This window comes from Misgurnus anguillicaudatus, chromosome 2 (genome assembly GCF_027580225.2).
Source record: "Misgurnus anguillicaudatus chromosome 2, ASM2758022v2, whole genome shotgun sequence".
Taxonomy (NCBI): Eukaryota; Metazoa; Chordata; class Actinopteri; order Cypriniformes; family Cobitidae; genus Misgurnus; species Misgurnus anguillicaudatus.
In genome coordinates this window covers 37737425-37760999 of record NC_073338.2, presented here as the reverse complement: position 1 = coordinate 37760999, position 23575 = coordinate 37737425, and the positions used below count along the sequence as shown (strand labels likewise).

The 23575-nt window shown below is 38.0% G+C and overlaps 1 protein-coding gene and 1 long non-coding RNA gene across 2 annotated transcripts in view; one reads left to right on the top strand and one right to left on the bottom strand.

The window, feature by feature from the left end:
* Positions 1 to 13156, top strand: part of LOC129442806 (uncharacterized) — a 37009-nt gene extending 23853 nt beyond the window's left edge. The window contains exons 2-3 of the long non-coding RNA XR_008643992.2: positions 11537 to 11839; positions 12313 to 13156. This is a non-coding gene — a long non-coding RNA (uncharacterized lncRNA). The remainder of the gene's footprint in view (positions 1 to 11536; positions 11840 to 12312) is intronic.
* Positions 966 to 21751, bottom strand: wnt3a (wingless-type MMTV integration site family, member 3A). Its single transcript, XM_055203075.2, has 4 exons — positions 21082 to 21751; positions 11578 to 11819; positions 2981 to 3246; positions 966 to 2685 (listed from the first exon to the last, which is right to left on the bottom strand). The coding sequence occupies exons 1-4, from the start codon at positions 21153 to 21155 to the stop codon at positions 2206 to 2208; spliced, it is 1062 nt and encodes a 353-aa protein (XP_055059050.1). The 5' UTR covers positions 21156 to 21751; the 3' UTR covers positions 966 to 2205.
* Between the last annotated feature and the right edge of the window lie 1824 nt (positions 21752 to 23575).

Genomic DNA, 23575 nt, shown 5'->3' with positions numbered 1-23575 from the left:
CAAAATAAACCTGGACCCCTAAACATGACAACAGGTACCATTCACAAAACTGTCAGGGTTGTTTTGGAATAATGACTCCGCACATATACAAAACGTCGGTCATACATATTATTTCAATTCAGAAAGATTATTCAAAATACAGTGTGGCATTTAATAACCCTATATTCAATGCATCTCATGATCACTTTTCATATATCGCATTTTTATAAGCTATTATTTAACAAGATTCACAAAAGTTACAATATCTCTATTTGGTTAAGGAATACAAACTCTCTATCAAAAGTCCATTAGTAGAAAACTTCACATTTTAGTTCTTAACACAGTGTCTTTCACAGAAAGAAGAAAACAAAGAGTCATGCACGTATACATACAAACATCAGGACATATGTAGAGGACACAAAGAGAAACACAAACGTACGAGCATATAATCACGTATAAATAACCTGTTATTAGTTAGCAGCATATAAGGGCGCGCTCATATTATACCTAAACCAACCGATTGTCCCCCCTCGTTACTCCCCCAGAACCGGCACTCACACTGTACTTTGACCCATCCGAGCATTTGGATTAACCAAACTGCGCCCAGGCACAGTACAGAGCGATCACACGAGTCGAATAAACCAGGCTTTGGGGGCACGCTCGGGCACGGTTTGGTTGGGATAATGTGAGCGCGCCCTAAATGAGGGTAGTTCAGTGACATTTCTACACTGCTGCTGTCTTTCATGTACAGCTGGGTCAGAAAAGTTAAGAAAAAATTAATTTTGGTCATGAATTCACAGACAAATGTCAAACAAACTTGCACTGGAATATTATTAAAAAGAAAAACTGGAAATAATTAGTCTCCCCAGGGTCCAAAAGTAACTTTTTGCTACTCCAGCCAATGGATCTCTTTATAGCTAATGTCTTTATTTTGTACTAACCACATTGCTACTGGAAATTTTGACAATGGATTTATTAAAGTTAAAACTTTCTAGCCACATAAATGATGCAAAATTTGGAGGTAACAGTTGGAGTATGCAACAATTACCGGGTTTTGAGGTAATCGCGGGTTCAGGTTGTCTTTCAACATTGCCATTTCAACAATGCTGCACTTTCCAAATTCCTAAAAATGTTCCCTAACCATAATGAATTCACTAAAGCAATTTTACTCCCATTTGGACTTTTGGCAATTGTTCATTTTGGACCCCGCAGGTACTGAATACAGGCACAGTTCTCGCTCCACAACACACCTTTAGGTTTATGTTGAAATGTCATGGACCTCTATGTCTGTTAAATATCAATAATACTGTCACACACAAATACAGCAAATGAACATCATGCTCCATTTCAAGACAGAAGTGCTGACACTTTAGTTTTGTTAAACATTTGTTTGTTTTAGCTTAAATAGATATTTGGGTCTTGATATAAATATTAGATGGGTTTATTATTTATGTCAGTACACTGAACCTGTTGTGGTCAGAGTCGATCCATTTACTGTATAGTCAAGTTAATTCATTCATTCAGGTTAATTTCAAAAGTGTTAAAACAATCAGATCAGGAAAACACTGACATACGCACGGGCATTCACTCAAGTGCATTCATAACCTAGTGTTAGTAACCATAAACTCATCCTAATACATTAGTTCATACAGTATGTTTGGTCTTACATACAGAAACGACAAGAAGTGTAAGATGTGCTGTAAAAGAAGTTGTTAAGCAGTTGTTTTGCTGGTATTCAGGTTTGTTGGAATGCACTTTGCATTAAAATGGTACAATTAGCTTCTTTAATGGTGTTAGTAGGAAAGCTACTACTAGTAATGTTACTATTATCATATTTCAGAGGCACTTGTGGGCAAACTCCGGCATTCCAGTCACATTTGTTGTGTTGGAGTTTACTCGTCGTCACAAGTTTTTCTGTTCTTTTCTTGGAGAAACAATTGGTCAGGGTCCCATGGGCCTGTGAGTCCAGGAATCCGATCCAGCCCCTCCAATATCAGACTTTCGTATGTAGAACTGAGCTAGAGAGTCCTATCGAAGCATACCGTGTCCTACCAAGGCCAGGATGAAGAACGAAGCCTTTACGGGTCTTTCTTTTTGTCTGTTATTAACTTTCTAGAATCACATCACCATCTCATTTCTGAAGTTTTCTTCTTACGAAAAAACTCAAACTCTAGGCTCTCAGGTGTTCACATCCCCAAACATCTGGTCCAGTCTCGTTTTGGAGACTTATTTGCAGGTATGGACATCGTAAACTCGCGTACACTCCTGGCAGCTGACGTAGCAGCACCAGTGGAAAATGCAGTGGCACTTCTCCTTTCGTTTCTCAGTTCGGGTGTTGTGGCCTCGACCGCAACAGAGCAAGTCGCAGCCGTCGATTCCGTGTGACGTCAAGTTGCAGACGCGATCCCGGGTGCCGAAGGACCCAGTCTCTGGGTTAGGCTCGCAGAAGTTAGGTGAGCTTTCATAGTAGACAAGGTCAGTTTCGGTCGGGGGCTTGAAGAAAGTGTACCTTGGTCGTAAGGTCTCAACCCAGCCTCTTGATTCCTTATGTTTCTCCACCACCATTTCTGACGCGCTGTCGTACTTGTCCTTCATGTAGTCGCCTATCATGCGAAAGTCAGGTTGGGACCACCAGCAGGTTTTAACCTCACAGCTACCCGAGAGGCCATGACACTTACACTTTAGGTACATGTGGTCAGTGATTGACTGAGAAAAAAGAAAAAACGCAATTAATGGCACATAATATGAATAAAACAGCATTCATTCATATTTAATGTGTGGAAACACCTACAATACACCTGCTGAGGACCATGTTGTGTTTTGTATACTGGTTTTTATCATTATACAGTTTAACATTTATGCATTTGGGAAAACCTCTCACATGATTTTTGCAATGCTCTATCGACTGAGCTACAGGAACTAGGAAGTCTTCCTTGGTCATCCATCTTTACCACACACCTACACAAAGTATCATCATGCTTCAAACAGAAAACATGCTCACCACTCGTCCAGCTTCGTTGTTGTGCAGGTTCATAACGGAGCGAGCATCTGGCCGGTTCTCACGGGCATCAGCGAACTCGCGTGATACCATATTTCCAAACTCCACATCCTCACTGCAGCCGCCCCACTTCCACCCTTCACCCGGTGGTCCTTTCCTCCGTGTGTCACAGCCACAGATGGTCGCCGAGCCCTCGGCACAAGCACGCGTCACAGCAAACGCCACCCCGGCGGAGGCAATCGCATGGACGAATGCCGATTCTCTAGTGGCTGTGAAAACAGAGAGCATGTGCTTGAAAAAAATCTGATTATGAAATTAAAAATGTAATATTCAAAGTTACACATAGAAAAAAATTCCCATTTTTAAGATCTGTGTAGTTTATGAGTCGTCGCAGATTTTAGTAATACTACATTTTAGTTATGTATATCTGCACACATTCATGTGTGATCTTAAAGGTTGGATTTGCGAAGCACTATTTTCTCACTTTACCACATTTACACACAAAACGTATGCAATTGACTTTGCATCTAAAGGCATTACTGAGGCATGAGTCAGAGAAGACCAGGCATATCCTTCCAGATAAGAAGTAAATACAAGGATGACAGGTCTATAATTAGAAAAGACTCAATTAAGCAACTTCGAGGTGGGAAAATAGACGTATATTACTCATGGCTAAGACTCACTGTTGAACGGTCTTTGCAAGAACCAACGTGCAACCAGAATTAATTTGAAAAATGAACAACACGCATATCGGTTGATTGTTACCTCAAAAATGGTCCAACATTCTGTCTAACAGGGGATTTTGTGACGAATCATACCGATGAGCGCCCTGCAAAAACTTAAAAGCTAATGAGGTCGGTACATTTTGATAAATACACTGCGATCTTGTGCTGTCTTGCGCTCGTAGAAGAGAGGAAATGGCTCTGAAGACGTTATGAATCAAATCTTCCTTTGTTGCAGGTTTCAACTAGTTAGAAAAATCAAGGTGGGGATAATGATGTTGCAAAATTTGGCATAAGTCTATTTTATGCCGCCACAATGCTAATTAAAATGACAAAGAGATTTGGTGCCTCAATTAAAAGTGCTATTCATACATTTGTTACAATGCCTCTTTGTTCTTTACAATTTCTACAGCATTCCTGAAAATGATTTTGATGATGGTACATAGATCAACAGCTTCAGCAAAGCCCAAGTGACTTCTGCTTTCTACCCATAAACTCAATCGCGTGGTGGTTGGAGGTTTGAATAGTCTGGTCTGAAAGGGCCATTCAATTACAATTTAAAACCCACTGAGTGGCCCATGTTTTATGATCAGGAAGCCAATAAAGCGTAGGTCAAGTAAGGCTGACAATGACACGTCAGTATGGTCAGAAGAATATAAAGAGAATGGAGAAAATTCTGGTGAAAATTTTGGCTTAAGCGGAAGGGGGAGCCAGATTAATATCCAGAAGATGAATGGATAAAAGACATACATAACAACACTTTGGACTGGTAGGGGGTCTTCACCTGAGAAAAGAAAGGCAGGTGAAGCCCAATCATACTGGTCATTTGTGAAAACAGACGGCCCCCGTTGCCCACCTTCTGGCTAACTATGCCGGACCCTCACAATGCAAGTGGTCCCTGTTACCTGCTGGGACCCTGAATCCCCCATTGTGCTGCCACTGTCACGGCGAATTACATGCACAAAAGACCCCCGATATTTTATATGAAATTTGCCCTTGCCAGTGATTAGTGGGGACAAAGTTAAGTCATAGCAACAGAGAACTATGCATTGGCTGGACCCCACTTGTCGGCAGACGGGGAAATCCCCATTGAAATGGTTTAATAAAACAATCTAAAGGGCGTGTGAATTGTGAAAGGAGCTTTCTCTCTGGCTTAATCGTATGGTCGCCCAGATATTGTGCGGTGAGTTGGGCTCAGCATGAGGCGGGGCTAAGGTCCCACCATCAGCACCGTTTGCCACACCCCATTCTTTCTTTCCTGGGTAGAGTTAATGATATACCGGTGAGCAGACCTCCCCCGACACAGTTAAACATGCATTTGATGAAAGGCCCAGAGCTCTTGGTACATCCTAAATTGTAACAGTTTCTCCTCCTGAGGGCAGAGGTCGTAACCCGGGTAGCCTGACCTCATGCAAAGTTGGTTTAGATGAGGGTGTTAGCCTCAAAAGTCATGGGATTCCTTTACTTCATTTTGTGGTGGTGGCCAGTGCGGTTGCTGCCCCTGAGGAATGCTAATGAAAAGAGAATTGCTTTTATTGACACCAAGATTTAATTTTATTGCTTGTTAAACGTCTGAGGAAATTGTGAGGAAAGGCTATTTTGAACATGCAATATTATCATAACCACAAATGTAACTAAATATATGTGTAGTAAATGTTCTCTGAAGGACAAGGCTGAAGAATCAAGGAGCTAAAACAAAAAACGTAACCAATCTGCCACTACACCTTAAAGTTAGTCATGTCTCATCTGTCAAGACGTAAATCACTGCTTTTCAGCTAAACTGTTTGATTCAAATAACAACAAAAACCGTGAGTGACAGTAGGAACAAGTTAATTCTGGTGTCCTATTACAGCTCGCATGCGACATGCAACGTTATCCACTAAGGGTGTGTTTAGCGAACTCTAGCACTCTTTTGGAACACCTGTGCTGACTCTCCTTTCATCGCGAGCGGATTCCACTGGGCCGTGTTTTGACATTTTGGTTAATGTAAATTAATGAGTACTGACGCAGACGTAGCCCGAGGCAGCCTTGTGAAATAGATAGATGAGATTGGGGAGGCAGTTTGACTTCGCAAAACAATGCAATACTCCAGGCGGTGCACCACATATATGCCACACACAGGTATGAAGCTAACAAAGCAAGGTGGCAAAAACTGAGAGGCAAAGGAAAAAGTGGTACTTGGTGACTCAGAGCAAGAAACCTTTAAGAGTGAAGGGTGGAATGCATGTGTACAACTTCTCTGCTATTGCCTTTAACACAGCATCATCAACATCCGCTAAAAGTGCCAGGGGAGATCTACGACAGCTGTTTGATTGTCATTAACAAGCCACTGAAGATCTACTAAAGACTAGCGCTCCATTCATCTCCACACAAAACAGAAGAGGAAACCGACATGTATCCGTCTGCGTGGCAGACATGGTCGCACAATAGCGCCAGCTCCGCAAAAGTGATGTGTCGGTCACAAAGGAGCGAAAGTGAGAGGTGCTCTTCTCTAAGCTCAATGAAAAGCTTCTGAGCTTTGACGCGGCCCTTAAACCGCCCCCGACAAAGCACTTAATCTGCCCGCTTTGACCTCTCACATTATTAAGAGCTTCAGAAGCTCTAATCCAATCAAAATGATTTACTAAAGCCACCCCTGGACCCCGAAGACTGACCTGGTTCAAACCCCCTCATCACCCCTGTCCTGACCAATCTCCCCTTCAATTTAGACCGGAGGAGGGGAACTGCAGGGGATATGGAGGGGCTATTTACACTACAATGGAGAAGAACTGACGAGTCCTCCCATAATCAGTGGCCCGCTTGGGCTCAAGCCCTCTCCATCAATGTAACAATTGCTTGAGAGTTTATTAAAAGCAATTGGCTCGGCTCACGCTGCCTCCCACTGTAGCCGGCCATCAGTATTCACTCCACCCGCGGCCCCTCTGTGGTCCTTAGGCCCTCGTAGCATGACCCCTCATTTCTCCTCAACCTCCCATCCGTCCTCATGTGGTGACAAAGCTTGGACACTGTGGGGGAACCGCACTGATATAACAGTCCTGATGGTACTTCTTTAATGTAATGACACTGGAAAGTTAAAGGCTTATTAAAACAAACTTTCAAGATTACCTTCACTACAAGCTACCAACAAAAACTATCCATTTAGGTACTTCTGGCTCAGTTGGCAGAGCATTGCTGTAGCACTACTACACCTACTGATCAAAATGTATAGATTAAATGTTCTGTAAGTTTCTCTGGATTACTCTTAAACTACTGGGTTGTTGCAATGCTAGGTAAATTGAACAGAACACATGATGGGTTAACAATAAAAACCCAGCATAGGTTTATGTATAACCAAACATGTGTTCTGTCCAATATTTACCCAGTCTTGGGTTAAAAACAACCCAGCAGTTTACAGAGTATAAAAGCATCTGCCAAATGCATAAATGTCAAATGTAAGCAGGATTTATAAAACTGATTATATAATTTACAATTTTATCAACATTTCTCTGGCATTAAAACTTTAATGCTTTGTATACTTCTCAATAATAGTGAAAAGTTATTTTCAACCTAGTTTTGGGTTAAAAAAGGGATGAACCCAACCTGTTAGGTTATAATTTAACCTATGCTTGGGTTGTTTTTACGCATTGCTGGGTCAAATAGGTATAAATATTTTCTGGGTTAGTCCTTTTCTGACCCAACTTTAGCATGAAAATAACCCAGCATTTTTAGAGTGCACAAACATATGAATTTACGAAAAACCTAGAACCCTAATGAATGTAATTTATTTAAAACGTTCAAACGGGGGAAACACATATACAGTAACAACAGAAACAGTAATGCATGAAAATGATATACTGCAATAATAAGGTTAAAATACACTATATTGCCAAAAGTTTTGGGACACTCCTCCAAATCATTGAATTCAGGTGTTTCAATCACTTCCAGTGAAAGGAACTCTTAATGCTTCATCATACCGAGACATTTTGGACAATTTCATGTTCCCAACTTTGTGGGAACAATTTGGGGATGGCTCAATTAAGACATAGATGAGCGAGTTTGGTGTGGAGGTACTTGAATGGTCTGCACAAAGTCCTGACCTCAACCCAATAGAAAATCTTTGGGATGAATAAGAGCTACTACGAGCGAGGCCTTGTCGTCCAACATCAGTGTCTGATCTTACAAATGTCGTTTTAGAAGAATGGTCAAAAAATCCCATAAACACACTCCTAATCCTTGTAGAGAGTCTTCCAAGAAGCTGTTATAGCTGTAAAGGGTGGGACAACTCCATATTAAACCCTATGGCTTAAAGGGACACTTCACCCATTTGCATTAGGCAGTGTATAGTTAGAAACCCAGTCATGTTTTTGAATGGTAGTGCATCATTCCCTCTGTTTCCCCTGAGACAGGAGAAATATGGATTTCGGCGTTGCACTTCCTTCTTTTAATGATGTAAAAATCATCAATTTGCATCATTGAAAGAAGGAAGTCCTATATCTTTGTAGAGCGGGTGAGACAACAAACATTCCTTTTCTCGGTCAAATAGGCACCAAATTCGAAATTTATGTTACATTTCGACTACAAATATTATCCACTTTTAATAAAGATTAATGTTTCCACTAGTGAAATGCTTCTTTAAGGATGGGATGTCATTCAGGTACATGTGCATATCAAGGCAGGTGTCCCAAAACTTTTGGCAATGTAGTGTACCATTCCCGCGTGAAAACCTTTTTTAATTGGTTCATTTACATTATTTGTCTAAATGAGCCAATTTACTAGAATGAATCAGACTTTTCAAAAGCTAAATGTTGGAAAAGTAACTCATTACTGATAAATGAGAACAGCTTAACCACTGTCATACTATTGAAAAAATAGTAGTCTGTGATGGTTATTACAAGATTCCAATCACTATCCTCTAAAAACGTATCATAGTAGCTTAAGGTGGTCAAGATTTTGCTTTATTTGACAGCTGGGTTTTTGCTAATTTAAGGTGATCTATTAACTCAAACCAAAGTGACCCATTAGCCAAGTCCCTACCAGTACCCACTCCTCAGACTTCAGAGCTTGGACCAGCCTGAACCAGTTAGAAACCAAGCAAACACAGCTACAAAGGTGTCTGTAGCTGGATTTTCCAGCAGGGCTTGTAACACCAAAGCCTTCATAAATTACAAAGGTCAAATCTAATTAGGCCTATATTATTGCTAAGGTGTTGCCTTTTTACACAAGGAAGTTGCGTACTTTACCAACAGCCCAAATCTATGATATTCGGAAGAATAAAAATATCTTCCCCTTCTTTAAAGTTTGTATATGGGATTTAATAATCAACCAAGCTAAATTTATAAATAACTCAAATTGTCTAAGAAATAGCACAGCTCTACCCCTTCCAAAGACTACATGATTTAAGCTATCTTTTAAGGTTTGTTCAAATAGTAAAACAGATTCTTGCTTTAGCAAACACTACAAGTTGAATTAATAAACTGTTTTATAGACTCTTATTCGAAACGCTGCCTAATGTTAAAAAAACAACATAACCCTATAACTCTGCTGTCTTATGCACAGACTTGCACTTTAGACAAGAATCCAAGCTGATTAAAGACCAAAACAACACATTCATAACTTCACCTTAGATAAACACAAAGGTTGGCAACGTAATCCGTTTGAGTTCATGAAGTATGTCTGCAACTGTGTGTGTTATGCACACAGTGAGATACTCCTTAAATGCCTGTAAGCGCCGTCGGTTGGTTTCTGCTGTGAGATGCATTAGCTTTACTGTCACAAACAGTGAGAAATGTGGGGATTCCCTTTGCTGGAAACAAACAAAACGCGTCCCACCCACTTTACACGCGTGCATCGCTACATAAGTAACTGTCATAGTCCAGTGCGCCTGACTAATGCCCATTGAGAGCAGGATTTGAGAGCAGCAAATAAATAACGTGCACAGAACAACGGCATAATCTCAGCAATCAGAGCTGTGCGCAGAAAACATGTTACATTGCCACTGAATACAAAGACGCACTGAGTGAAGGACTTCATGTAGAAATACAGGCAGGGCTCCAGCTATTCTGACTTATATTGTAAAAACGGTGGCTTTTAAAGTTCATAGGGGGTTTTTAAACCTACAGGAATCATTTACATTTATGGATTTGCCAGAAAATTTAATTACAGTTCATTCAAGTTATACATTTTATTAGTATGGTTGTTAAACCCACAACTTTTACATCTTTTTACAATCAGCTCAATATTTAAGCAATAAGGTACAAAAGTCAGAAATACATTAAGAATTATGTAACTAAATAGCACTGATAGGCACCGTGTGACCATATCCCAATATACACTGTCAGAAAAAAGGCACTGTACCTTTTCTTTTACTGGGGTGGTATCCTAAGGTACAGTTTCAGGTTACAGGTACATACAATACTAAACATAATACAATGTTGTACCTTTTGGGGTAAATTACTGTACCTTGAGGACCTTAAGGTACACAATAGGGTATAATATTGTACCCCAAAAGGTACAACATTTCAACATGTTGTATACCCATAAAGTTCAAAAAGGTACCTTTGAGGGTACCACCCCAGCGACAGAAAAGGTAAAATTTTATACCTTTTTTCTGACAGTGTAACATTCTCTTGAAAGTTTTACTGCCTTTCCTAAATGAAAACTACGTAATGACGTATCCATGCCATATATTCATTATGTTATTTTATTAGGCAAATTTGTTAAGTTCCATCTTTCTATATACAATATATAACAAGAATATACGATAGTCCCTGCCATGTAAAAAAAGGTTAGTAGTAGGCCATATGGGTGCCAAGCAATGATATACACAGTAGAGGGCAGATATTTAAAGTCGTCATAAAACATAAGTTGCGATTGTCTTTATTTTCGCTATTCGCGCGTAGTTGGACGCTTGAAGATTTTGAGTTTACGCGCTTCATTCGCGCGTGAAAGCCGTGTGTGAATTTCTAGTCATTCGAGACATTCGCGTGGAAATTCACATCATGGGAGCGGCTTCTTTGTCTCCGCTCGTTTCCTGTAATCACGTCACTACTAGAGCAAGCTTCTGATTGGTTAATGTGGCACGATTTTCCGCCAAAGTTCAGATTTTTCAACTTGCGCAACACTCAATTCGCGTCATTCGCATGTCAATTCGCGTCATTCACGTAAACTAGACGTGTAAATGAGGCGGATTCGTTTCTACCGCGCCGCGCTAAACGCATCATTCGCGCCGGGAGACCTCCAGACGTGCATGAACGCGTCTTTACATTGACTTAAAATTTTAATCATTTGCAGCAGACGCTCTATTCACGTTTGGTGTGAATGCAGCAGAACATATATCCAAGTGAAATGTATTATGAAATGAGGAAACAATGTAGTGGGGAACTTGATTACATCTATTGCGATGGGTCCTGATTGGATCATTGGAAGTCAGCGTTGCCAACAAAACATGAGTCCCCGAAAGTCCCATCCCCACACTATTGCTCCTGACAGGAATATAATTTGTTTTAACAGGGGTTGGAGGTTATTGTTTTTGATTAAGGATTATGAGGGTACGTTAATAAAAACAGATAAATAATTTATAAGAAAAAACATTGAAATATTTTTGATTTCATGGTAATGTATTGCGAGAGAAAAAAGATGCAAAGCTGTAGTTTATCTGTCGCAGGGGTGGTACCCTAAGGTTCTGTTTTGTTTCTTTACAGGTATACAAAACATAATACAATATTGTACCTTTTTGGGTACATTATTGTACCTTAAGGACCTATTGTGTACATTTATTCATTCTTGAATGAAATAGATTATAGTAGCCATCAGTGCTGCTTTCTTGAAAGTATTATTATCTGCCTCCTTTGTGTTTCAGGTTCCCATTAATTCCCATTCTGCTTCTCACTAAAGTCCTACCTTTGTCCAGCACTGGTCCGAAGATGGCCAGGCTATCATTGATGGTAGTGCAGTTCCATCTGCGTCCGCGGAACTGGTGCTGGCACTCCTGGATGCCGATTTTCACCCCCTCTGCCACGCTGGGCATTATTTCCACATAGTTACGGCAGAAGCGGAGCTGCTTGGGAACCAGGCCGGGGATGGAGCTGCAGAGTATGGGCTGGCTACCCAGTGAAGAGTACTGGTGGCCCACTGCTAGAGACCTACCGAAGACAACAAAGAGGTGAGCAACTTATTCGTACTAACCAGATAGTTGCACAATGTATTTTACTGTGAACGGACCTGTGTTAGTTATTGCAGTCCATAACGCATGTAGAGGCCACAATAAATAGTGTTATAAATAGTGGAGCTAGCAAAACCTTAACATGGTTAAGATGATCATGAACATGGTTAAGATGATCTTCATCAGCAAACCAGCATCCAAAAAAACTTTTATTAGAGATATATAATGGTGATAAGTCACAGATCCATCACGACTAACTACTTATATTTAAAGCAGTATAGCAGGTGGTTTATTTGAAACAGCTGAATAATGGTATAATTTAAACAATTATAGGATTAAAGCGTAACATGTATACTCTTCAATGAATGGACTCTAGGTCCCAAAATAAAAAAAGATCAATCCAAGAGTTGTACCCCACCAATTTAAAACTTGTACACACCAGTAGGAATTATTGTGCTTTTGTTTGTTGTCAGAACCTGTCGTAGGCATTGAAGATCTTTTGACTTGTGGGAGGAGTTCGGATAAAGCCATAACACATGTTGCTAAGTGGTAAACAAACATGAAAGACCCAGATGAGACAGGAGCAGTACACAGATCAAGGGTTCACGGTGCGGGACAGGTACCTTGTCATTAAAGGCCACGACATCCTTAAACTGTCCAAAAGTGAAATAGGTCTGTGGCTTCACGTAATGACACAGTGTGCAGGTCTGGCTGAGCATCAGAGGATGCTTGACTAACGTTGGTTTGAACTCGGCCGTGCTTTGATGACACGAGGTTTAGATGATGCGTGTGCCGACACGCTTCTCACTTACAATTTTGAGTTTCTGTCAGTGAGTTGTAGAAAGTTTGTAAACTGTCGATACCATTTTGGCACTACTGTATTTTAGGATATTATGTCACCAAAGACAGCTCTAACAGTTTTAACATTAACTTTTTATTCATTATCAGTTGTGTATATTCCTACCAATGTCATGTACATGGGTTGTTTTAACGCATGGTTGGGTCAGATATGAACACTTTTTTATTGCTAAGAAAAGGTACAAAAGCTGTTACTGGGACTATACCTTTAAATAGGTCCTATATTTACTATTCAGATACAGATTATGTATACATTTGAAACCAATATATATCTTTGAGGTACTAATATCCACTCTTTTGGTACACAGATGTACTTTTTGAAAGGGTACAGTCCCAGTGACAGCTTTTGTATCTTTTTTGTGCAGTGTGATCTTATTGAAAGTCCTGTTATAGTCACGCAAAATTTGATACATTTATTCGTGTCCATGGCACAAAATTCAGCTTTTTTGTGCCTTGAGCACAAATATCTTTTTTGTGACACTCGCACAAATGTCTTTTTCGTGACACTCACACAATTGTCTATAAATAGTTTTTTGTGTCAGTTGTACGACTTTTTTTCGTGTCATTTTATGTATTGTTTTCTCATTGTTTTTTCCGATTTTCTTACCATTGTCACTTGGGTTTGGGGTTAGAAGGACTTTCTGTTACATTTTTAGACAACCAAACCCCAACTCTAACTCCAACTCCAGACAGGAATAGTTTTAAAAGTGGAAGAAAAACATGTAGAAACCAATACATAAAATTTCATCCCTACCCAAACTCCAAATCTAACCCCAACCGACAATGATTTAAAAATAGGAAAAAAAGGAGAAACCAATACATAAAAGTACATCCTAGCCCAAACCCCAAATCTAACCCCAACCCCAAACGTCAATGATTTAAGAATGGAAAAAAGAAGAGAAAACAATACATAAAATGACACGAAAAAGAAAGTTGTGCAACGGACACGTGAAACTATTATTAGAAATTTGTGCAAGTGTCACGAAAAAGACATTCATGCTCAAGGCATAAAAAAACAGAATTTTGTGCCATGGACCCAAATAAATTAATACAATTTTGCGTGACTAACACGACTTTTCGTGAGATTGTGTTGTTTTTGTGAGAGTCAGTTTTAATATGCTTACATATATTATTATTTATATCAGGGGTCAACGCAAATAATTTTTTATACCGGCCAGTGGTTCGGGGTTGCCAAAATTTTCACTGGCCCCCATAAAAAAAATTCAGTGTCTATTACATATTTAAAAATAATAATTCAAAAGTCAAATATAATTGTATATATATACAACAGACATGTTCCAACGTAAAACTTTTCTGCTTTACCTGTAAACTGACAGCAAACTTTCTTTCGTTATGTTTTACCCAAGTAAATGTCTGCTTCCAAGATGTTTAATAATATATATTGGTGAAAATATATTTTAGTGACTGAGGGTGATGCACTGGCCCGATCGGGCAAGTGACAATACTTTTTACTGGCCCGAACGCCTCTCACGCTTGCCCCGGGCCACCGGGCAGTCCTTTATGTTGAGCCCTGTATATTCATATTTTTTCTTTAAAAGCTTCACCCAAAATTTTTAATTCTGTCATAATTTACTCTCTCTTGTGTTTTCCTAAATCTTTATGAGTTTTTTTTATGTTGAGCACAAAAGAAGATATTCTGATAAATGATGGTAAGCACACAGTTAACTTTCATAGTATTTGTTTATCCTACTATAGTAGTCAGTGGGTACTGTCAACTTTTTATACCAGTGGGCTGTTGAATTCTTTATTCTGATTGGTTGAGAAATGTTACATGGGTATGCATTATGTTTCAATAACCGCGCACCTGACCTGTCATATGTCTTAAAATAACCACCTATGCAATATCTGTGGTAGCCGTGGTATAAGCTGAATTATTGACTATGGTTCTTTGAATTATTTGAAAATAATACACACCCACAGTGTAAACACCGTGGGTGTGCATTTTTTTTTCAAATAATTCAACAGCCAATTATCAATTATTCCTTAGGTATTCAACATAAGAAACTTATACAGGTTTAGGACAACATGAAGGTGATGAGAGAATTTTCATTTTTGGGTGAACTATCCTTTTTAACAATTACCTGTTTAAAAAAAATTTGATTCATTAAAAAATGTGCAATTTTTATATTTCAGCAACTTAGCCTATTGGCCTCGTTAAAAATACAACATTCCTATTTTGTAAATTAATAAATATATAAAATAAACCAATTAACAAAGTAAGAATTTATAGTGTATAACAATGATCTTTTCATCTGTATACAGTATATGCATATAGTGCACATTTTCAAATTGTAGTTTCTTATAGCCTGCCGTTTGTATCAGTGTTATCATTGCATTACAGCTTGTAGAGAAGTGTCTATCAAGGTGTAAGCATTGTCAATTAGCAGTGTGTGTGTGTTGACCTGTGATTACTAATCACAACAAGCGGCCCCCTGGCTGACCCCTGACCGGCAGTGGGTAGACCTGAGGGGCTTTCTCAATAACAAAGACTATTACACTCCCTCAGCTGATCTGCCACCAACCAGTTCCTCTACCTGCTGCATTCCACAACACTTCCTCTCAGCCATTGTTATATGGCCGGGAAGCTATGGATCTCTAGCTTTCAAGGAAAGGAATAATGCCTTAGATCAATCTTGTTGGCCAATTTCACTGGGTGGCATGGTGGTGCATTACATGGAGTACAGAAGGTATTCATCCAAATAATGAGAACAAGTGTAGAACATACTGTAGTACACATATCTGTCACTTCTAGGAAGCTAAAAACATCCACTTTTATTGCAGTTTTTTGACGGCTGTTGTCTGAATTGACATCAGCAGATTATAAAATATATTCTTTGTGCAAGTCGATCGTAGACATTATTAAGCCATTTTTACATTTTTTTACTTTACGTTAAGGATTGAGAGAGAGCACAGCAAAAGGGAACGTGAATGAAACTGGCCCGAGAGTAGATCCAAACCATATAGCAGGGTGTAGCGAAACTATGAGGATTTGTTCACTGAGTAACTCCTATTAAAATTTGACCTTTTCTTAGCCTTTGTCAGTCTTTTGCCTCAGGGGCCGAGTAGCCTCTCAAACCAATGGCACAGGACGTTTACGTTCCCCCGCCCGCGCCGTCTGTCTCACACACTTGCATGCATTTCTTTACATGCATGCAAATACGCAACTTCAAACAGACAGAAGCCCTTTAGATGAATAGTAGGGTGAATCTAATGAAAACAAGCATTTCACCCTTTCCATGAAAATGATGTATAAAGTCTATTCTAAGGACCAATATTTTTTTTTCATGGCAATTAAGTACAGTTCTATCCTAATGTAACTGCTTCTTTGGACCTGGATGTTTACTTTTGAGTTTACAGTAATTTCCAGTTATAATGCTCATTGCTGTAATAAAGTGCGGTAAATTTCCATAAATGAAAGCCAGTATAACAAATACTATCACAATACATAAATAATTTCATAATATTTTTAAATAATGCATGAAAGTAATGAAAATAAGATTTATTTTAATTAAGGGAAAAAATCACACTGTTAAAAATAATGTCACACTGTCCATAGAAATTACAGGGTCACTTGCAGCTGTTTGCCGGTAACTTATTGTAAATTTAAATTTATGTTATTTACTGGCAAGAGTTTGTTCAAAGTTAAATAAATATTAAATATTAACAAGTCTATCTTTACAGAATAAACCTATACAATAACAGCATCATGCAAAGCATTCTGGGAACCAGAAGTCATCATCAACCTTTTTCTGATTTTTGCTTCAAATTTAGTTTCCCAGAATGCTTTGCTTGATGCTGTTATTTTAGTTTTACTTTGTAAAGACAAAGACTTGTTAATGTTTAATGTTCATTTAACTTTGAACAAAATGTTGCCAGTAAATAACATAAATTTAAATCTACGGTAAGTTACCGCCAACCAGCTGCAAGTTACACTGTAATTTCTATGGAATTTTTTTTACAGTAATCAATTTAAAATATTAAACTTTTTTTTTAAATTGGAGGGAAATATGATTTGAACCTATTCTTAACATGAGATGTTGTGTGTTAAAGTGCTTTGTTAAGGTTTAGTTACACTCTTAAAAATAAAGGTGCTTCATGATAGAAGAACCTTTCCTCTCTAAATGGTTCTTCAAAGCACCTTTAACATTTGAAGAACCTTTCTGTTTCACAAAAGGTTCTTAAAGGTGAAAAAGTTCTTCAGATTATACAAATGTAGGAAAGAAATGTTTTTTAAAGAACCTTTGAACCCCAAAAGGTTGTTATATGGCATTGCTGTGAAGAACCTTTTAAGCACCTTTATTTAATTTATTTAGTATACTTTATCTTTACCATATGTCCCCCTGCCTGTGAAAATTGTTTCCCAGGCATTTCAGTCATTTTTTTGTAACGCATGCATAATGTAAAGAACATTCTGTGAAAATATAACCTTGATATCTTTAATACCAACTGAGTAAGGCCGTGTCAAAGATTTTTTTCTGGGATGTAAGATGATTTTACACTAAATCTCAGAAATAAAGGTACAAAAGTTTTCTCTGAGGTGGTACCTTTTCAAAAAGTACACTTTTGTACCTAAAAGGTACATACTGGTGGTTCCTCAAAGGTACATATCTTTACCAAAATGGTACATATTGGGACCTTTTTGTAAAAGGTACCGTCCCAGTGACAAATTTTGTTTACTGTGAGTTAGGGATGCACGATATATCGGCCGACATATCGTTATCGGCCGATAACTGCTTATTTTTAATATTATCGGTTATCTATCTGATAGCAAAATTAGGCCAATTAATGAAAGCCGATAAATGATGGATTATTTTGGTTTGTTGAACCACTTCACTTGCTCATTGCTGGCCATGTGAAGTTTTGATTGGTGCTTTCTGTGACATAGCACGAAGATGACACGTGTTGCGGGCTTAAGAAGAGTATGCTAGTCTTGCGCAAAGACAAGATGTCCGCGGTCTGGGAGTTTTTCATTGTGAAAATAATATGAATATTTATTGGCCTATATATATATATCGGTTATCGGCCCCCAAATATAAAGAGTTATCGGTATCGGCCAAAATTTCCATATCGGTGCCTCCCTACTGTGAGTGTACATAATGTAAAGAACCTTGATATCTTTAATATTGACTGAGTATAGGCCGTATCAAAAATTGAAATCGATGTCTGAAATCAAACTTTAATGCTCCTAATCTCATTATTAGATTATGAGACTTTAGCTTGGATTTCACAGACAGGGTCACATTTACACTTATCCAAATCGGCTTACATATTAGATAGCATAATCTCACATAACACCGCATCACATATATTTAACAGTAATATAGTTAGTTAGTCAAGCCAAGCACTTGTTTGATTAATATAGATTTTAATTGTGCGGCAGCTTTGATTATGGCTCATCCAATCAGATTTTACAAGAGGAACTCCGTTTTACAGTTGTTTTATCCGGCAAACGGTTTGTGGGCGAAACTTTCGTCAAGCGTGGACAGCTCTCAGGTACACTGCAGTCACACTAAACTGATAATTAATAGGCTCTGCTGACGGCTAGAATCACCACCTCATACTTTGGTATTGTGCTGTGCCAGAAGCTGATGAATTTGAAACGTCACCAGCGCTGAGTGAGATGAACAGGTGGTTCAATGACAGTCCTCACGCTCAGCTGTCTTGGGCGTGTGTCTGCCCCGATTATCCGAAATTGAGCTCATCATTTGATTAATATTGAGAAATCAGACATTTCAAAAACAACACATCACAGATCTATAAACTTGCCCCCAAATGTGTTCGTTATAAAAAGCAGAATTCACCGTACTGTCGCAGGTTAGACTGTTTTTTAGAGGTCGAAATTTAGAAACGATCAAACTATGAATCATGAACGTTTATGAGGCTGTCCTTATTTGCATCGGGCATGTGGAACTCCCCATCTTTAATATCTACTCTTGTGCCAAGTTGTCATATTTTTAAGATATCCAAACCAAATGGATGGCCAATTTGACATCCACCCTCCACCCTAGCAGAACAGTACCGTCTTTACTTGGCCCCAAATCTCTTAAACCCGCGTAATTAAAAGACAAAAGGACCGAAATGAACAATCCCTTTGCTCTGAAGTCTTAGCTATATATATTTGCACACTTTCCATCTGAAGTATATCCAGTCTAGGTTTTAATGCATATTTCAGCAAGCCCAAGCAAGTGCACCTCTGAATTACCACTTTACTTGTAGGCCCCGGGGCCACAGAGCCGACTTTGACATCAAGAGAGAAGTGTTTGGGAGAAGGAATGTGCGGCAAGCTTTCACCTCCAGGTATTTATCTTTTAAGGTGGAGTGCAGGGGTGGGAGGGGGTTGTAGGGTGCAGTCAGGCAACACCATGTCATGAGGAGATCCAGGAAGAACCTGCTCTCTATATGCCAAAAACCTCTATGCACTGTGGCCTTCACCCTGACACAAGACGTTATGTAATATAAGATTGTGCAGTTTTACACTTTTGAGACTTTTTTTTGTTATAGCAAACCTTTCAGGGCTTCCTTCACATGGCTGTGTTAGCCTTATGATCACCTGAAGCCATGCTGGAGCTGCTGTGGTGACTGTACACTTATCACGTAACTCTCGCAGCTGGAGAACCGCAGACCACCCTTGCGAGTTAAATTGCCCAGTGATGTTAATTTGTTCTGACGTATGTCGCTTTTGTTAAGGCAAACCAAAAGTCCTTCAGGAAAAAATCTATTGTAGAATTAAATCTGAGAAATACAAACGGTGTAAGTAAATAACTTTTTATTTATATCAGATATTACGTCTGGCTTTTATACATCTAGCTTTTGTCCAACGTCTGGGAATCAAACCTATAACTTTGGCATTGCTAGTACCTTGCTCTACCAGTTAAGCTACAGGTAAACACCAGCTGACTTATAGTCAAATACAGTGGCAAAAGAGCAATACATTGAAGATGTCTTGAGGAACTTCAAAGGCTATCAACATACTTGAACTGGTTTATGTTTTACATGTATATCTTGATAGTCAGTGTTGCACTTCAGTGTCAAGTGTCTTGTTAGTGTACCGCTATAATAAGCAATAGAAATATCTGGATGCTCTTCTTTGTTTAAACTGACCTGGCCTTGTGAATGAGAAGGAAAGCAAAGCTTTTAAATCTTAAGAGGGTCAGACAGACAACAATTAACAAAAAAGAGTGGCCTGGACTGTGACTAATGACCTACTCAATTACAGCTTTTACAACCACTGAGAAAACTCTGCTTTGCCTCCCTGAAACAATGAACTTTTAAGTATGCGGGTGAAATGAATCAAGTTATGCTTGAGAACTGCTTATATGTTTGTCAGATGAGCACTGTACTTTGAAAAAGCCTAAAGTTATTGTAATAAAATAACTTTAATAAGATATATTGCAATACACCTTTATTTTTTCAATATGAGCTGAAATATTAAACAAACAGTTTGTCAAAATATTCTTACATAAATAATTAAATCAATAATTTAATTATTAATTGTGTACGATTATTTAATGTTGTCAGCTTTATTTAAAGTGTTATTTAAAAATACAATTTATAGTATTTATAATAAAAATACAAATGAAAAGTCTTTATATATCTTTTATCTAATTTTTATGCAATATAGTTGAACTAATTTCTGATAAAGGTAATTTTTGAAAAAGAAAAAATGCACATCTCCGATATGACATTTGTTACAAATATAATTTCTACGATTTATTATTATTATTATTATTGATTTATTTAAACATAAGCCACGGGCTTAATTGTAGCAGTTTACACAAAATTTACAAATGTCAAACCGACATCTGTATATTTTGTACTATTTGTTAACAAGTTAAAATGTGTAGCCTACTATTTTAATAAATTAATTTGGCATTTCTGTAACACAAATCATATATATGTTGCAAAAAAATTAAGCAATGTATGTTTACAGTAAGATGCTTCAAGAATTAACAGGTGTACCACAGACAGACAGAGAGACATACACAGATTAGATAGATAGATAGATAGATAGATAGATAGATAGATAGATAGATAGATAGATAGATAGATAGATAGATAGATAGATAGATAGATAGATAGATAGATAGATAGATAGATAGATAGATAGATAGATAGATAGATAGATAGATAGCATGCGCATATTTACTTGTCAAGCTTTGTTTTGACCCGCATGATTATAATCGCATCTATCCTGCAACTTTTAAGCGCGTCACCGAATATCTCATCAATACCAGTATCGGTGACAGCTGACGTAATAGACATTTAAAAAAAATGTCAACTTCGAATTCTTGTCATTTACCATTCCAAGCCTCCTTAACACATTGTATTTCACAGAGAAAGGTTAAAAAAGACATAAAACTTACCACCATATCGGGTAACTTGCCATGACACGCGTGAGCCCACAAAAAAGAAACAGGAAATATCCAAGATATATCATCCTTAAAAAAGTTTGGCTTAAACCGACACGCGCACACGCACACTCGCATACACTGACACACACGCTCGCCCGCGTTTGTCAATGAGAAAAACCAAGGTGATGATGAGCGATATTTTCTCCGATAATCCTACAGTCGTCTCCTGAGCGCGTTCATGAGGCAAATTTTAAAGTTCAGAACAGCTTTGCATTCGGACCCAATCAGAAGCTTTTGCCACGGGGGAAATTCTGATGATACAGTCACTCACTCAGTCAGTCAGTCAGTCAGCCTGCCTGAACTGCAATGCTCAAGACACTCTTTTAATAGTTATTTGGGACATGCAAGGGTTGTGTGTTATATATATAAGGTTGTTTAAGGCTGGGTGGGGGGGACCCCTGTGGATTGGGTAGCTATAACAACCTGTCCGGATTTCACCCCCCGGTTTGAAGCCCCTCATATGCAAAAATGAAAACGTGTGAATTGCTTGCTTGCCTTGTGTTAGTTTTTCTTTCACTAATTCTTGTTTCGCTGGGTTGATATCACGCACTTTGTGAAATATTTAACAAATACATAAATAATCAATTAATGAGGGATTTGTTTCGTTTATTTATGGTTAACAATCTCATATTAAATAGACTACATCATTTAAACGTCCAAGTTGGTATTGATTTTCTTTTTTCAAATAGACTTTTTAGTTTTTTCAGAGTATTTCACGTCGTATTTCTTGGAATAAATTTGTTTATCACAACATCCTTAATCTTGTTAAGATAATTTGATCAGATTTTCTTATTAAAAATAATCGTTTTATTATTAATAATAACAATGAAAAGAAATTAAGTGGATGCACATTGATACACATACATCTGTGCTGCTTTTATAAGTCGCAATACCCAAATGTCAGACATTCACTTGCATAAACCTGTTGCAACATTTCTTCCAGTTTCAGAGTAAATTCCATCAAAGCACGTGCTGTGTTTCCGATTGTATTCAGCCTGTGTATTGATATTCATTGCTCTTCGACAAACACCTGATCAGATGCGATTTGTGGGACAGGTGCAGACTTACTATTGTTAAGCTCAGGTCGAGTAAATGCACTGTATAGCAAGTTTTTGTGTTACGTAATGAATCATTCGTTCCCTCCGATCATAAAGTTTGAAAATACAATGACTAACTTGAGATCATATCGGAGAATTCTTTTCGACTATTAACTATTAAATAATTATTATTCAACCACTACATAAACTGGTCATTTCCGCTCATTTCTAGAAGATGTGATTATAAGAACAAGGCCAAAGAATACCTGGACGAAATATTTTTAAGGTCATGGAAACTTAAATAGGCCGAAATACGGCGAAATGACACAATCACTCTGCTTTTATTAAACAGTTGTTTTTAATCATCATTTTCCAGTTAAGAAAATTCTCTTAATGTGACAATAAATTAATAATTTAATTTAATTTAAGCTATTTTATTATGAACATAATGCGTAAGGAAAATTTGACGACGGGCCGTTGGAGTGCCGTTACACCGTGGGTCTGCATTAGATTTTTTTAAAATTTAAAGGACCTGAGTCAGTTATTCCGTTAATACCACGGTTACCACAAACATTGCTCATTTTTAAGACATTTGACAGGTTAGGTGTGCGGTTTACAGAAAAATAATCAACACCCATAAAACATGTCTCAGCCAATCAGAATAAAGCATTCAACAGGAACGTGGTATAATGTATGCATAGCTTTTACAATAAAACACGAACGAATGGATTTTATTTTATAAACAATAAATAAATGTTTGCCTAATAAATTATTTAATATTTGAATTGACTCGCTCATGTATTATCAATATTTTAAGCGTTTGTTTTGCTTATAATAAAGTAAAGTAAAAGTCAACGGTAGCAAATAACATCTGTTGAGTGTTTCGCCATCTAGTGGCTCGCGAAACGGCCAACTCAGAAGCAGGTGCAATTCCAATTTATGCAAGTTGCTCAGCAATTTTAAAAGACCCATTTTTTTATTATTAGCTACTTATTTAAACTGACTGAGTGCAAAACATACGTGTGCAATGCACCAATTCTACAGTGCCTAAAACATTATGTGGAAATTTAGAGATAAATAAAATAAATTAAAGTAAATGAATAGAATTAAATTAAATTAAAGGGTTCAATAACTTTGTCAAAGCTTTGCCAAATCTGTCCAAAGCTTTCGGCTGTCCTTTTCCTTTTAACATTGACTTAAGGTTACTTGACTAACAACTAAACAGTACTATATAGTACTGCCCTCTAGTGGTAAACTAATATTATAACAGACACCATCTCCACAGTCCATAGACTAACATCCCAGATACTTGTTTGATGTGATGTTTGACTTTATTAAAATATAAATTAGTTACAAAACTGAAAAATCATGTTGGTACAGAAATATGTTGTGTTGTGATATGTAGGCCA